We start from the raw sequence: 17,458 nt of genomic DNA, 5'->3' as shown, positions 1-17,458 counted from the left end.
ACCCTACACTGTGTGTTCTGTTTTAGGCAAAAGCCTACAGGAGCCCACACCCTTAAGAGTAAGGCCCCTCTCCTGAGACTTCAGAGATGCTTAGTAAACAAGGTATTGTAGGGGTGCTGGAAAGCAGGCTGGAAGAAGTGCTTTCCCCCCAGTATGAGAAGTTAACTAGAGAAGTCTTCTTCCATATTAGGATTAGAAATAAGGTATTAAAATACAGAGTCAAGATATAGAAGAAAGGTAGGATTGGAAATAGAGTGAAGATCCATAAGCCCAGCTGCCCAGGTTGCAGGATTCAAGGACGAGGGTAGGGGACCACGAGGTCAAAGTCTCTAATCTCCAGCTTGTGGCCAAGGTCTTTGTAAATGGGACCCCATCCTCATATCTCTGAGCTAGATCAGCAAACAAGGCCAGGCTAATCTGCTCTCCAGGCAGATTCTTCAGTGCAGAGATAAGCCTGGCCCAGCCAAGGTGGGTGGGAAAGGCAGCCGTAGGGAACGAACACATACCATAAGGGAGATAAGCAGTCCTTAGCAGGCTCTGACGTGTGTGGATGCATGTTTTAAAATTATTGGCTGTACTTGTTTGTCCTTGTATCTGATTGGTTGTATTCTAAGGTTGGCCGGCTCGAACTTTTGGCAGGCTCTGCCGTGTGTGTAACCACTCCCTCGTGTGTAACCACTCCCTCGTAGGGTTATAAAATTCAGAGCATGGAGTGGGGAGGGGTCAAAACTCGACCCCTGGCTAGCCGGGACAGAGCTGCAGCACAATAAACCTCGCTTGCATTTTACATCTCTTGTGAGTCCTTCGATATTTGGGTTGGTGGGCGATTCTCGGACCCTTCAGTATCTATTAGGAGGGACAAGGCCAGATATCACCCAGCCACTGCCCCTCTGGAAGAGAAAGTCCAGACCTGCACCCCAGCTGTGTGCCTCCAGTCATGGAACACGCATCCTCACTTTTCCTTAATAAAACTCTGTCTTTAGCTCTGACTGGAGCGCGCTGAAATTCTTTTTGCTATGAAAGCCAAGGACCCCAAGGGCCCTGGCTTTGGAGAGTTTCCCTCTCCAAAGCCGGGGTGTGTGGGGAGGCACACGTCAAGACTCTCCAGGGGAGACGCTCCAGGGGATCGGGCGCTGACCTGTGAAACTCCAAATGCAACACAGCAGGTGGGATTTAGAGCAGGATGGGGGTGATGGGTGGAAAATTTACCAAGACATAAATCAGGAGTCATCAAGTGAACCAGTATTGGGAATGGCCTAGGAAGATTTAAGAAAGCTATGATTATTAATATATTTCAAAAATTGGGTGAGGGGCAAATCTGTGCCAGGACTTGGTTTCTGCCTAAAAGCAGGCAACTATTCCAATGTAAATTAACATAGCTAAAAGTAATTAACAAGTCAATAGGAGAGGAGAACTAGGCCTTTCTCTATCTAAAAACAGATCTACATGATAATCTAGGGAGGATGGAGCAGGGTTTGACCTGCTGTCCTTCATGAAAGGAGACACCTCGCCACACCTTGCTGGGGGAGGTACCTTACAGGGTTAAGGGGAGGTACCTTACAGGGATGTTCACTATGTCAGAATTACGGAAACAAGATGGAGGTCATGGGTATAAAAAGTCTGGTCCATGTGTGATCCCTTTGGTGTATTCATTCGAGTCACCCCTCCATGCCAGTCTGGTATGGAGCTGTACCTATCCTCCGTATTTCTATCTTTTAATAAACTTCTTTAAATCTTCAGCAAGAGTTTGGGCTAATATGTATTTATATTTAGCTCAGAACAAGAACCTGCGTTTTTTTCTGTTTTGGGTCGTTTTGGGTTTTGTTGTGGTTTGAGGGGAATTGTGTCCAGGACCCTAAAAGGGGTCCCTGGGAACAGTTTCCCCACACCATATTCTCCCAAACCGTATCAACAAGGATCCTGGCTAAACTTGAAGGACCAAAGTGACGCCATGACAGGCTTCAGTTAAAGCTTTGAGTAGGCCTAAGTTTCTGTCCAAAATTAAGTTCCTGTTTCCCTGTAACCTTTGCCCTGTTCCCTGGAAAGAAGCTGCTCACTGCACTAATCTGATCTTCCCCTATATCTGGGTCTGGAATTTGCAGGTATCCCAGGCAAGGTCACTCTGCCTGGAGTTAGAGACCCCCACCCATCCTGAACATTCCTGAGATAAGCTTCCCACGGCATGAAAGCTAAGCCAAGGGGGGGGGGGGGCAGCAGACTTGTTTTAAAATATCCAATTAATGCAAATGTGGGTCGGCAGCCTTTCTTAGGGGATATAAGCTTTGTTCTTGGGGGACAAAGGGCTCTACCCCGTGACCACTGCGCTGGTGCGCGGAGAGACCAAGCTCGAGCTGGAATAAACAGCCCTTATTCCTCCTTGCACTGGACTCACCTCCTGGTGTCACTGGTGGATAACAGGCTGGCATAACAAACCCACCTAAAACAGGATGCTGGGTGAAGACAGGCCCAGGTGCTCAGGCGGGTGGGAGGAAGGGGAGGATGCAGAACCTGACCAAATATCAAGGATGGGAAGTTTTTATAAACAGCTTAGCAGGGATCTTGATAAAACTAGATTTTACAAGGAGGTACACAAATAAGCTAGAAGGTAGTTCAGGAATCTGACTAATGTGCGGTCCAGCCAGGAATCTGTCCCCCAGCACAATTAAACTCAGATAGCCTTTTTTTTTCTTCTTCAATACTGGCAATGGAGCCCAGGGGCATCCTATTTCCAAGCTATATCCCGGCCCTATTTTATTCTTTATTTTGAAACAGGGTCGCACTGAGTTGCAAAGGGCCTGGTAGCTGAGGCTGGCTGCGACCCGCGATGCTGGCTCCAGCCTCCCGAGGGGCTTGGCCGCGGATGGTCAGGATGGTCAGCCGCTGGCGCCGCGGCGGCCTCGGTCCAGCCCTGGCCGGCCTCGGGGCCTCGTCGGCCTGGCTGGCGTCGCAGTCCTTACATTGTCTTTTATCAGCTCCTCCTGAGTCGACGCTCAAGGCAAACCAGCCCGCGAGGGCCGGTGACTCCGCCGCGCTCGCAGCTGCGGGCCTCCAGAGGAGGCCGGGGAGGCCGGGAGAAGCCAGGGGAGGCCGGGGAGGGCCAGGGAGGCCCAGAGAGGCTCGGGGAGGGGAGGCCCGCGGAGGCTCGGGGAGGGGAGGCCGGGGAAGCTCGGGGAGGCCCGCGGAGGCTCGGGGAGGGGAGGCCGGGGAGGCCAGGCCGCCCGCGCCGAGGCCGCTCCGCGCGCGCCCGCCGGCCGCCGCCATCTTGGCTCCGTCGCCATGGGGCCGCTGCTCCTGGGCGCCGCGCTGCTGCTCGCCGAGAGCCGCCTCCTGCCCCCGCTGCCCGCCCGGCAGCCCGCGGCCGCCAAGGGCAGTAGCGCTCGCCCCGCGGCCCCGTGTGCGCCCCCGCCCCCCGCAGGTGGAGGCCGCAGGTGGAGGCCGCAGGTGGAGGCCGCAGGTGGAGGCCGCAGGTGGAGGCCGGGCCCCTCCCCGCGGCGCCGTCCACCCGGCCGCGGCTCTGGGACACCCCTCTCGTATTGGGGGGCACAGAGGTTTAAAATTAATGAGTTGTGTTGACTTCACGTCTTTTTTGCTTGTAAGACAAGACGTGTGTCTTAAATACTCAGATCTGGGCCCGCCCCTGACGCCCGCGGCCGCACCTGTCCTTACCTGGGCCTTGAGAGGTCGCAGTCGCGGCCGGGGAGTGGCCTGGCTGGCCGCCCAGTGACCCCGCCTTTCTGTCTAGGCTGCGGAGTGGCGCCGCTCGGGGACGCGGCGAGGGCGCCCCGGATCATAGGGGGCACGGAGGCCCGGGCCGGCGCCTGGCCCTGGGTGGTCAGCCTGCAGGTCCAGGAGGGCCAGCTGCTCATCCACGTGTGCGGGGGGAGCCTGGTGCGGGACCGGTGGATCCTCACGGCCGCGCACTGCACCAAAAACACCAAGTATGTACTCAGCCCAACTTGTGCTTTATTGTTGTGGCGATACTTTGAGGTGTTAGAGGACTATTTGACTTCAGCTCTTTTCAGTTAAGACACATATTTGCAAGTAGCCGAACTGCCTTGTACATAGTACACGCCTTTAAGTCAGAGCTTGGCATATTTTTTCTGTAAAGATAGTATTTTTGTGTTTGCAGGTCATATGTAAACACAATTACTTAGCATTAAAATAGCTAATAGATAGCCGGGTGTGGTGGCCACGCTTGTCATCCCCGCGCTTGGGAGGCGGAGACAGGAGGATCAAGCAGGTTCAAAGTCAGCCTCTCTGGCTTAAGAGACCCTGTTTCCACATAAAAAAAAAAAAAAAAAAAAAAAAAAAAGTTAAAAAATAGGTCTGGGAGTGTAGCCCGGAGGTAGAAGGGCTTCCAGGAACCCCAGTACCACCAAAAAAAAAAAAAAAAAAAAAAAAATAGCCAATAGAGCCAGGCGTGGTGGCACACTTGTAATCCCAACATTCAGGAGGCCGAGACTGGAGGATCACAGTTCGTGGACGGCCTCAGCTACTTAGGTCCTTTGCAACTCAGTGAGACCCTGTTTCAAGATAAAGAATAAAAAGTAGGGCTGGGGTAGCTCAGAGGTCGAATGCCCCTGGGTTCCATCCCCAGTATCACAATAATAATAATAAATAAATAAAATAGTCAATAGAAAATACATAATTAAGCCAGGTGTGGTGGCTCACACTTGTAATCCCTGTACTTGGGGAGTCTGAGACAGAAGGATCGAAGGTTCCAAGGACAGCCTCAGCAAGTAGTGAGAGTCTTATCAACCTAGTGAGACCCTGTTTCAAAATACAAATAAAATCAGCCTGGGGATGTAGCTCAGAGGTAGAATGCCCCTGGGCTCAATCCCCAATACTCCTTACCCCCAACAAAAGAAAATACATAATTAAATGAATGTGGCTGCAACAATAAAACTGTATACATATGGACACTCAATTTAAAATTTATATAATTTTTACCAGTCATAAAAAAGTTAGTTTTTCCCCCCCAGCTGTTTAAAATGTGAAAAACAAGCTGTATATAATATACAGGTTGCTATATAGCCCATGTTATTCACCAACTGTATAAGAACAAGACACAAACAGGCCTGACCTTCATTGTTAGACTTTTTTTGCTTCATTTTCTTTGACCCATGAAATCCAAATTGCAGCTTGATTTTTATGACCAAAACACTATCAAGCTTTGCCTCCATGCCAAATCCAATGACCTCTTAGATTCCATCCTACGTCACAGCAGGGGCAACACTAATAGCATCTTCTCCTTAAGCCACCTTTTCTTCTTCTTTTTTTTTTTTTTGGTGGTACTGGGGGTGGAACCCAGGGGCTTTTCTACCTCCGGGCTATATTCCCAGACCTATTTTATATTTTTATTTGGAAATAGGGAAGCCAGCAAGTCTGGCTTCGAACCTGCGTGATCCTCCTGTCTCCGCCTCCCAAGCACGGGGATTACAAGTGTGTGCCACCGTGCCTGGCTAAATGTTTTATTCTAATACATTTCAAATATTTTTGAAAGTAGAAGAAATATTTTAATGAACTTTCATGTATCTATCACATAGCATCATCTTATGAACTTATATCTGATCTTGTTTCATCTACATTCTAACCAACTTACAGCTTCAACGTGTGTGTGTGTGTGTGTGTGTGTGTGTGTTTGCTGGGTACCTATTCTGGCCTCAGGCATGTTTAGCTCTCTCACTGAGCTACCCCAGCCTACCTTTCCACCTGTGATCCTCTTGTCCCAGCCTCCCAAGTACTGGGATTACAGGTGCATGCCACCACATCCAGCTTCTTTCTGATTATTTTGAAGAAAATCTTAAACCTATCATTTTGGATATTTTTTTTCTCTTTTCTTTTTTTTTTTTTTTTTTTTTTTTTTTGTCTTTTTGGAACCGGAGATCAAACACAGAGCGCCACACCTGCAAAGCAGGTGCTTTGCCGCTGAGCTACATCCCAGCTCCCGGCTCCTGGATATTTCTAAATGATATGAACTCTTTATTCAAAAAAGAGTTGATCTTTTCCAAATAAAGAAAAAGCTGGGTGTGGCAGTGCTTGTAATCCCAGTACTTGGGAGATTGAGACAGGAGGATCGCAGGTTCATGGCCAGCTTCAGCTATTTAGTGAGGCCCTCTGCAACTTAGTGAGACCCTGTTTCAAAAATAAAAATTGAAGCCGGGTGTGGTGGTGCACGCTTGTAATCCCTGCACTTGGGAGGCTGAGATAGGAGGATTGCACAGGTTTGAATACAGCCTCAGCTACTTAGTGAGGCTCTCAGCTACTTAGTGGTGAGACCCTGTTTCCAAATAAAAATATAAAATAGGTCTGGGAGTGTATGTAGCCTGGAGGTAAAAAGCCTGTGGGTTCCACCCTCAGTACCACCAAAAAAAAAAAAAAAAGGCTAGGGGTGTGGCTCAGAGGTAGAATGCCCCCAGGTTCCATCCCCAGTACTGAAAAAAAAAAAAAAAAAAAAATTGAGCGGGGTGTGGTGGCGCACACTTGTAATCCCAGCATTTGGGAGGCTGAGACCCAAGGATCGCGGTTCGCGGACAGCCTCAGCTACTCAGTCAGGCTCTCCGCAATTTAGTGAGACCCTGTTTCAAAATATAGGGCTGGGTGTAGCTCAGAGGTCAAATGCCGCTGGTTTCCATCCCCAGACCTGCAAAAAAAAAAGGGGGGGGGGCTAAGGGTATAGCTTGGGGGTAGAATGCTCCTGGGTTCAATTCCCAGTACAACACAATAAAAATACAAAAATTCAAAAAAGGTATTAAGTGCTCATGTACTTCAGTCTGTTTCTGGATTTCCATTCCCACTGATCTTTCCCTCTCCTCCATCATGATGCTTGGGCTTTTACTTTCTACATTATGTCATAGGTAAGCAGAATTAAAATGTTTTGTTACTAATCTGAAAAAACAAAAGCTAGTGGAAGATTATTATGGTTATTGTTATTTTTGTGATTCTGGGAGTGGAACCCATGGACCTTCTACCTCTGGGCTACGCCCCCAACCCCATTTTTAAAATTTATTTATTAATTTATTTTTGCGGGTCTGAGGATGGAACCCGGGGGCATTTGCCCTCCGAGCTACACCCCAGCCCTATATTTTATTCTTTATTTTGAAACAGGGTCTCATTAAGTTGCGGAGAGCCTGACTGAGTAGCTGAGGCTGTCTGTGAACCGCAAATCTCTGGTCTCAGCCTCCAAATGCTGGGATTACAAGTGTGCGCGACCACGCCAGGCTCCCATTTTACTTTTTATTTGGAAACAGGGTCTCCCTAAGTTGCAGAATGCTTCACTAAGTAGCTGAAACTGGTATTGAACCTGCGATCCTCCTGTCTCAGCCTTCCCAGTACTGGGATTACAGGTAATGGCCACCACACCTGGCTCTAGTGGGAGATTATGAACATTTACTTAGCTAATTAAACATGGTTATAATAAGAACATTTACTTTTTCTCAGGGATCCTTTAATGTGGAGAGCTGTGATTGGAACCAATAACATAAAGAAAAACCATCGATACACCAGGAAGATAAAAATCAAAGCAATCATTATCAATCCAGACTACACTATGGAAACCTTTCTAAATGACATCGCTCTTTTTCATTTAAAAAGAGCTGTGAGGTATAATGACTATATTCAACCTATTTGTCTACCTTTTGATGTTTTTCAAAAACTGGACAAAAACACACAGTGTTTTATAACTGGCTGGGGAAGAACAAAAGAAGAAGGTAATTATAGTCTGAATTTTACTGATATAAATCCTCCTGATTATTTGGTAGAGGAGGGTCATTCCTTTTATATGTAAATATCCTCTTGTAAATTTCTTTTTAACACTTATTTTTAAGCCGGGCGTGGTGGCGCACACCTGTAATCCCAGCCTTTGGGGGCTGAGACAGGAGGATCACGGTTTGCGGACAGCCTCAGCTACTTAGTGAGGCCTCTGCAACTCGGTAGACCCTGTTTCAAAATAAAGAATAAAAAAATAGGACTGGGGACGTAGCTTGGAGCTAGAATGCCCCTGGGTTCCATCCCCAATACTGCAAAAAAAAAAAAAAAAAAAAAAGACATTTTGTGGGGCTGAGGACTGAGCCCACGACTTTGCACGCACTGGGTGAGCGCTCTGCCGCTGAGCTACATTCCCAGCCCATTCTGTGCACTTCTTTATCCTCTCTGTAGTACCTGTTTAATTTTTAATTTTTTTTTTTTTTAGTAACAGGGATGGAACCCAGGGGCATTCTACCTCTGAGCTACACCCCTATCCTTTTTTATTTTTTATTTTGAAACAAGGTCTCACTAAACTGTAGACTCTCTCACTAAGTTGCTGAGGCTAGCCCTGAACCTGTGATCCTCTTGTCTCAGCCTCAAGTCCTGGGATTATAGGCGTGCACCACTATGTCTGGCTTCTATGGTACCCCTTTATTGTAAGAAATGAAAAATAGTTCTTTATAAGATAAGTAGAAAGGAACTTTTTTGTCTGGATTTTCTTCCAAAGCAGAAATAGAAACTTTGTCTGATTATACATGCCAAGGTACTTGAACTTTTGGTCATTCTAGTAGTACGGTAGTTCCAAGTGTTTCTGTTTTCTAAGACTCACAGATGATCAGGCCAGCTCTGGGGCAATAAATAATAACTTTCAGATACATGTAATCTAATTTAGTTTCCTTTGTTTAATGCCCTATTTAGTATCAGGCAGGTTTTTCAACTCTGCCTTTTATAATAGCAACAGCTACTTTTTGGAAGCATTTACATGTTTTAGGTGTATGACTTTCTCCTTTATCTCTTATACCAATAGTCTTTGTGTGTGTGTGTGTGTGTGTGTGTGTGTGTGTGTGTGTGTGTCTGGGGATGGAACCCAGAGGCATTCGAACTCCGAGCTACACCCCCTGCCCTATTTTTTATTCTTTATTTTGAAACATGGTCTCACTAAGTTGCGGAGGGCCTCACTGAGTAGCTGAGGCTGTCCGTGAACTGTGATCCTCCAGTCTCAGCCTCCCGAATGCTGGGATTACAAGCGTGCGCCACCACGCCCGGCTTATACCAATAGTCTTAATTAGGGACTTAATGTTATTATCATTTCTTCCATCTAACAGACCAGGAATCAAATATCTTAGCTATTAAGAAATTGATACTCGCTGGCATGGTGGCGCACGCTTGTTATCCCAGCGCTTGGGAGGCTGAGACAGGAGGATGGCACAAGTTCCAAGCCAGCAGCTACTTAGTGAGGCTCTCAGCAACTTAGTGAGACCCTGTTTCCAAATAAATTATAAAATAGGTCTGGGAGTATAGGCTTGAGGTAGAAAAGCCCCTGGGTTTCACCCCCAGTACCACCAAAAAAAAAAAAAAAAAAAAGGAAAAAGAAATTGAAACTCAAGGTCTTTGTGATTCTGAAGCCTAGGTTTTATTTATGTGTTTATATATTTATTTATTTATTTTTGTGGTACAGAGACATTCTACCTCTTTTTTTTTTTTTTTTTTTTTTGTGTGTGTGTGTGTGTGGTACTGGGGTTCCTGGAAGCCCTTCTAGCTCTGGGCTACACTCCCAGACCTTTTTTTTTTTTTTGGAAACAGGGTCTCTTAAGCCAGCACGGCTGGCTTCGAACCTGTGTGATCCTTCTGTCTCCGCCTCCCAGGTGCAGGGATTACAGGTGTGCGCTACCACGCCCGGTGACATTCTACCTCTGAGCTACAATTTTTTATTCTTTTTTTATTCTTTTTTTTTTTTTTGCGGTACTGGGGATGAAACCCAGGGGCATTCTACCTCTGAGCTACATTCCCAGCCCTTTTTTTACTCTTTATTTTGAAACAGGGCTTGTAATCCCTGTGCTTGGGAGGCTGAGACAGGAGGATCGCACGGGCTCGAAGCCAGCCTCAGCTACTTAGTGAGGCTTTCAGCAACTTAGTGAGACCCTGTTTCAAAATAAAATATAAAAAAAGTCTGGGAGTGTAGCCCGGAAGTAGAAAGCCTCTGGGTTCTACCCCCAGTACCACCAAAAAAAAAAAAAAAAGTCTTAGCCTCCCAAATGCTGGGATTATAAGTGTGCACCATCACGCCCAGCTCTTATTTTTTTGTTTTGAGAGAGGGTTTTGCTAAATTGCTGAAGGTATCACTATGTTGACTGAGCCAGCCAGGTCTGGTGGCAGCATGCTTGTAATCCCAGCATTTGGGAGGTTGAGACAGGAGAATCGCAGGTCATGGACAGCCTCAGCTACTTAGGCCCTTTGCAACTCAGTGAGACACTGTTTCAAAATAAAGACTGAAAAATAGGGATGGGGGTATCGCTCAAAGGTAGAATGCCCCTGGGTTCCATCCCCAGTACCAAAGGAAGGAAGGAAGGAAGGAAGGAAGGAAGGAAGGAAGGAAGGAAGGAAGGAAGGAGAAAGAAAATATAGGGCTGGGTGTAGCTTGGAAGTAAAATGCCCCTGGGTTCCATCCGCAGTACCACAAAAAAATAAAAAATAAATGCAGGTATTCTAAATTATTAGCATATAAGTTCATTGAGTACATTATAAATAGAATTCATCAAAACCAAGTGGGGTTTACCTCAGAAACTCAAGGGAAATTTAATATTAGAAGTTTCTTAATGTAATTCACAAATGGCTTAATTAAAAGATAAAATGGTATTGTCTCAATAATATAGAAGAAGCATCATTAATATTCTTACTAGTCTAAGCCAGATGTGGTGGCACCTACCTGCAGTCTCCGTTTGGGAAGCTGAGAGTGGAGGATTGCAGGTTCAAGGCCAGCCTTAGAAACTCACTGAGACTCTGTTTCACAGTAAAAAAAAACAGGGCTAGGGTTTAGCTTAGAGGTAGAGTGCCCTTTGGTTCAGTCCCCAGTACCACAAAACAAAACAAAAAATCTTACAGTCTAGACATAGAAGGAAACTTCCTTACCTGAATAAATTTTTCATCTAACTTCAAATTACAGGAAACATCATTATTGCAGAAAAAAAAACTTTAAAATCAGAAACAAGCCAGGCATGGTGGCATATACTTGTAATCCCAGAACTTGGGAGGCTGAGACTGGAGGAAGATTACAGGTTCGAGGCCAGCCTTAGCTTTTTAGTGAGGCCCTCTGCAACTTAGACTCTGTTTCAAAATAAAGAATAACAAGTAGGGCTGGGGTGGAGCTCAGAGTGAATGTCCCTGGGTTCCATCCCCCGTACGGAAAAAAAAAAAAAAAATCCCAAACAATCACCATTTTCATCCCATATTGTAGAAGTCCTAACAAGTAGAGTACCACTAAATATACAAAAGACACACAACTAAAAGGAAAACATTCACTAGTCACAGATGACGTGATTATCTACCCTAAAATAGGGAGAGTTTAGTAAAGTAGCCAGGTATAAGACCAGTATACTCAAATCTATGTCATTTCTCTATACCAGCAAAAACTAGAAAATATAAAAGTTAACAGCTCGGTGTAGCCAGGCATGATGGCACATGCCTGTATTCCTAGTACTTTTAGAGTAAGATAGGAGGATCGTAGGTTCAAAGCCAGTCTCAGCAACTTGGTGAGGTTCTCAACAACCTAGTGAAACCCTTTTTCAGAATAAAAAATAAACTGGGTGTGGTTGCGTGCGCTTGTAATCCCAGTGTTTGGGAGGCTGAGAAAAGATTGCAGGTTCACAGCCAGCCTCAGCTACTTAGTGAGGTTCTCCGTAGCTAAGTGAGACCCTGTTTCAAAATAAAGAATAAAAGTTAAAAATAAAAGGACTGGGGATATCCAGGCGTGGTGGCGCACGCTTGTGATCCCAGCGCTTGGGAGGCTGAGATGGAGGATCGTGGTTCAAGGACAGCCTCAGCTACTTATCAAGGCCCTTTGTAACTCAGTGAGACCCAGTTTCAAAATAAAGAATAAAAAATAGGGCAGAGGGTATAGGTTGGAGGCAGAATGCCCCTGGGTTCCATCTCCAGTACTGCAAAAATAAATAAATAAAAAATAAAAAAATAAAATATTGACACGTGCTGTAACAGTATGATAGGTGAAACAAGCCAGACAAAAACAGTCTCGTATTGAATGATTCCATTTAAATGATGAGGTGTCCCATATGTGTAAGTCATAGGCAGGACATAGGTTAGTGACAGCAGCTGCGGAAGGTTAGAAAAAAGGAAAGGAACTATGTGATAGATGAAAGTTATATAATTGCTGAATCAGTTATTTTGGAAAGAAATGCTATTTTCTTTCTAAAGAAGAAAAAAAATAAAAGTTACTCTACAGCAACATTTTAATTATTTATTTTTTGCAGTACTAGGGATGGAACTCAGGGGCACTGTACCTCCAAGCTACACCCCCAGCCCCATTTTTTAGTTCATTCTATTTATTTATTTATTTATTTAGAGGGTCTGGGATGGAACCCAGGGGCAGTCGACCTCCGAGCTATACCCCCTGCCCTATTTTTTATTCTTTATTTTGAAGCAGGGTCTCACTGAGTTGCAGAGGGCCTCACTAAGTAGCTGAGGCTGTCCGCGAACCGCGATCCTCTGGTCTCAGCCTCCCAAATGCTGGGATTACAAGCGTGCGCCACCATGCCCAGCTCTTTATTCTTTATTTTGAAACAGGTCTCCCTGAGTTGCAAAGGGCTTCGCTAAGTAACTGAGGCTACCTGAACTGTGGTCCTCAGGTCTCGTGAATGCTGTGATTGTAAGCGTGCATCACCACGCCCGGCCTTCTGCAGCAACATTTTAAATCACTATAAAATGTCTGCACTGCCGGGCGTGGTGGCGCACGCTTGTCATCCCCACACTTGGGAGGCTGAGACAGGAGGATCACACAGGTTCAGAGCCAGCCTCAGCTACTTAGTGAGGCTCTCAGCAACTTAGTGAGACCCTGTTTCCAAATAAAATATAAAATAGGTCTGGGAGTAGAGCCCGGAGGTAGAAAGCCTCTGGGTACTACCCTCAGTACCACAAAATAAATAAATTAATTAATTAATAAATTAATAAATAAATGAATGCCTGCACTCCAAAATAATTCACTGGTTTGTATTCATTTTTTATTAACAGGTAATGGTTCAAATATCTTACAGGAAGCAAAAGTACATTATATTTCTCGAGAAATTTGTAATTCTGAGATGAGTTATGGGGGAATAATCCCTAACACTTCATTTTGTGCAGGTGATAAAGAGGGAGGCTTTGATACTTGCACGGTAAGATCCATTAATTTTCCTTTAAGTTATTTTCTTAAGATGGGCATGGTGGCACACACTGGTAATCCCAGCACTTTGGAGGCTGAGATAGGAGGATAGCACAGGTTTAAAGCCAGCCTCAGCTAATTAGTAAGGCTCTCAGCAACTTAGTGAGACCCTGTTTCCAAATAAAGCATAAAATAATAAAATAGGTCTAGGAGTAAAAAGCCCCTGGGTCCCACCCCAGTACCACCAAAAAAAAAAAAAAAAAAAAAAAGATATTTTTTTAAGCCAGAGAGAAAACTTGAAATGAGGCTTTTGATTACTTTCTGGTGATCTTAATGATCAGACCTAAAAACATCAAATTCTTTCCTTCTCTTTTCTAACCACCTCAACAATTCAAATCTCAGTTCCTAGGCCAGGCGTGGTGGTGCATGCTTATAATCCTAGCACTTGGGAGGCTGAGACAGGAGAATTGCTCAGGTTCAAAGCCAGCCTCAGCTACTTAGTGAGGCTCTCAGCAACTTAGTGAGACCCTGTTTCCAAATAAAGTATAAAATAGGTCTGGGAATATAGCCTGGAGGTAGAAAAGCCCCTGGGTTCTACCCCCAATAACACACACACACACACACACACACACACACACACACACACACACACACATCTCAATTTCTGATTCCTTGGGTTTTACTATCATTGGGGTCAAACTTAGGCAAAATTTGCCTTGAGTCTTTCCTTTTTATTTTATTTTTATTATTTTGGTATTAGGGATTGAAGCCAGAGGCATTCTACTTCTGCACTACATCCCCGGCCCTATTTTTAAAAGTCTTTATTTGGAAACAGGGTCTCTCACTAAGTTATGAAGGACCTCACTAAGTAGCTAAGGCTGGTCGCAAACCTGCAATTCTCCTGTCTCAGCCTCCCGAGTACTAGAATTACAAGTGTGTACCACCATGCCCGGCTGCTTATATTTGGTTTTGTATGGAAATATCTTTATTTTTCTTAGAAATTCCACCTAAGAGTGGAATCACAAACTACAAAACTATATTCCATAGTTTTACAATACCACAAGCAATGTCTGAGGAGACCATTCTCCAGGCTTGACAGGTTTTTTTTTTTTTTGGTACTGGGGATGGTACCCAGGAGCAGAATTCTGCCTCCAAGCTATACCCCCAGTACTATTTTCTATTCTTTGTTTTGAAACAGGGTCTCACTGAGTTGCAAAGGGCCTCACTAAGTAGCTGAGGCTTTTTACGAACTGCGATCCTCCTGTCTCAGCCTCCCGAATGCTGGGATTACAAGCATGGGCTACCATGCCCAGCTCCCAGCCCTATTTTTTATTCTTTTTTTTTTTCCTGCAGCTCTGGGGATGAAACCCAGGGGCATTCAACCTCTGAGCTACACCCCCTGCCCCAATTTTTATTCTTTATTTTGAAACAGGGTCTCACTGAGTTGCAGAGGGCCTCACTAAATAGTTGAGGCTGTCCACAAACCGTGATCCTCCGGTCTCAGCCTCCCAAATGCTGGGATTACAAGCGTGCGCCACCACGCCCAGCTTCCTTCATATATCTTAAAATTATGCCTTTAACACACAGTATTAATAGAAATATTGAAGACATCTTTACAGTATTTTAATACTTCCTAAATTATATTTCTCCTGACTAACTGTATTTAAAAATCTAAACACCAGGGCCGGACGTGGTGGCGCACGCTTGTAATCCCTGTGCTTGGGAGGCAGAGACAGGAGGATCGTGCTGGTTCGGAGCCAGCCGCGCTGGCTTAAGAGACCCTGTTTCCAAATAAAAATGTAAAAATAGGTCTGGGAGTGTAGCCTGGAGGTAGAAGGGCTGCCAGGAACCTCAATACCACCAAAAAAAAAAAAAAACTAAACACCAGGAATGGTGGTACATACCTGTAATCCCAGTGCTTAGGATGTTGAAACAACAGGATTGTAGGTTCTAGGCAAGCCTTAGCTATTTAGTGTCACTCTCAGCAACCTTGTGAGACCCTGTTTCCAAACAAAGAATAAAAAAGGCCTGGGTGTGTAGCCCAGAGGTAGAATGTCCCTGGTTCAATTCCCAATGGCATAAAAATAAGTAAGTAAATAAAGTCTAGCTAGCTATCATCTAAAAACTAAAATTATGTTCTCATTTGGAGGTATATTGAAAATGAATAATTAAACCAGGTGTTGTTGTACCTGCTTATAATCCCAGTACTTGGGAGACTGAGACAAGAGGATTTGCAGGTTCAAGAATAGACTCAGCAATTTAGGAAGACTCTGTTTCAACATAAAAAATAAAATCAGGCTGGGCGTGGTGGCGCACACTTGTAATCCCTGAGCTTAGGAGGCTGAGACAGGAGGATCGCACAGGTTCGAAGCAACTTAGTGAGACTCTGTTTCTAAATAAAATATAAAATAGGTCTGGGAGTATAGCTCGGAGGTAGAAAGCCTCTGGGTTCTGCCCCCAGTACCACCAAATTAATTAATTAATTAATTATATCAAATCAAATCAGGCTGGGAGTGTAGCTCAGAGGTAGAATATCCCTGGGAACAATCCCCAGTACACACAAGAAAGAAAATGAATATTTATATACATATATGTTATATGCTTAATGTAATTAATTTATTCCAGCTCTACTGTTACCTAAAGAATATTAGAACTAACACAATTTTGGGACTTTTTTTTTTGATAGGGTGATAGTGGTGGACCACTAATGTGCTACTTAACAGAATATAAAAGATTTTTTCTGATGGGAGTTACCAGTTATGGACATGGCTGTGGTCAAAAAAGTTTTCCTGGTGTCTATAGTGGGACATCCTTCCACGAAAAGTGGCTGACAGATCATTTCTCCCAGGCGAGCGATAAAGGCGTATTTAATACAGATATTTTATTTGGACAGATCCTCCTTGCTTTAGGTTCTATCATTTTCCTAGCAACAGCATAAATTCTGAAGAAGTTAGTATTTTGCATTGTGTCCCTTCAATATTCTACATAATGAAAATCATTTATTCTTTTATAAATTAGTTTGTCATGTAGAATTCTCATGTAAATAAACATTTTTGAAGAAAAGGATTGTGACATATTAGATATGTCTACATATCTGTCACAAAAATTAACTACAAAATTGGCATACCTCTTTGACAGAAGTGGATTGTTTTGCTTTATAATCATAATTTTGTATTTGGAATATTTTCCTAGAGTTTATATATGTTAAGTATGTACTTTATATGTATAAATGCCAAATAAAGTGTTTATAGTTAAAATGAAACTCTTCTTTGGTTAATCAAAACTCTTTTTTTTTTTTGGTCATGGTATTGAGGATTGAACTCAAGGGCATACTGCCTTTGAAACAGGGTCTCACTAAGTTGCAGAGGACTTCCTAAGGTTGCTGAGGCTGGCCGCGAACCTGCGATCTTCCTGTCTTAGTCTCCCAAGTTCTGGGATTACAAGCATGTGCCGCTGTGCCTGGCTAAAACTTCTGTAGACTGAACAACATTAAGAGAATGTTGGGTTTTTCTTTCTTGAAAGAGATCTCAAGTTTATCCATTGATAAGGTCTCAAAGGGATTAATTAGTGTTGAGGCCCTCCAAAAGTTAATGAGACCCTGTTTCAAAATAAAGAATAGGGCAGGAGGTATAGCTCGGATGTTGAATGTCCCTGGGTTCCATCCCAAGACCCGCAAAAAATAAAAAAAAGAAAGAAAGAGAAAAGAAAGAGAGAAAAGGAAAGAAAGAAGGAAAAAAAGAAAGAAAGAAAGGGAAAAAAGAATAAAGAATAGGGCTGGGGGTGTGGCTCAGAGGTAGAAGGTCCCTGGGTTCAATACCCAGTACCGCAATAAATAAATAAATAAATATTTACCGAATAAAATTTACTATTAGCCAACACCCATCTTCTTTGATATTTTCATTTAGTATGTGAGGAATAATTATCTTCTTGTCCTTTTTACATGCAACTAAATTTTTTTTTTTTTTTTTTTGGTGGTAATGGGGTTCCTGGAAGTCCTTCTACCTCTGGGCTACACTTCCAGACCTATTTTTTGTATTTTTTATTTGGAAACAGGGTCTCTTAAGCCAGCGCGGCTGGCTCCGAACCAGCGCGATCCTCCTGTCTCTGCCTCCCAAGTGCAGGGATTACAAGCGTGCGCCACCACACCCGGCAACATGCAACTAATTAAAACCAAGTATTTTGCATTATTCTAATTTCAGTATTTAACACAAAGAAAGTATGAGTTTCTTACATATTAATGTCCTTTGGGATCATTACTGGTTTGACGCTCTCAAAGAGAGAAGTTTGTTGGGAGGGGTGGCAGTGGTGGCGGCACTGGGGATTGAACCCAGGGGCTTTCTA

At 44.2% G+C, this 17,458-nt stretch overlaps 1 protein-coding gene across 1 annotated transcript; it reads left to right on the top strand.

The window, feature by feature from the left end:
- Nucleotides 1-3,276: 3,276 nt before the first annotated feature.
- Nucleotides 3,277-16,055, top strand: TMPRSS12 (transmembrane serine protease 12; the record flags this gene model as incomplete). The annotated part of the gene is made up of 5 exons (XM_080704890.1): nucleotides 3,277-3,530; nucleotides 3,624-3,938; nucleotides 7,441-7,709; nucleotides 12,988-13,130; nucleotides 15,804-16,055. The coding sequence occupies 5 exons, from the start codon at nucleotides 3,277-3,279 to the stop codon at nucleotides 16,053-16,055; spliced, it is 1,233 nt and encodes a 410-aa protein (XP_080561016.1).
- Nucleotides 16,056-17,458: the final 1,403 nt, after the last annotated feature.

Source organism: Muscardinus avellanarius, assembly GCF_963383645.1.
Source record: "Muscardinus avellanarius genome assembly, chromosome: 11".
Lineage (NCBI taxonomy): Eukaryota > Metazoa > Chordata > Mammalia > Rodentia > Gliridae > Muscardinus > Muscardinus avellanarius.
Note: the sequence above shows the minus strand (reverse complement) of the source record. Positions and strands in the feature narration are given on the sequence as shown.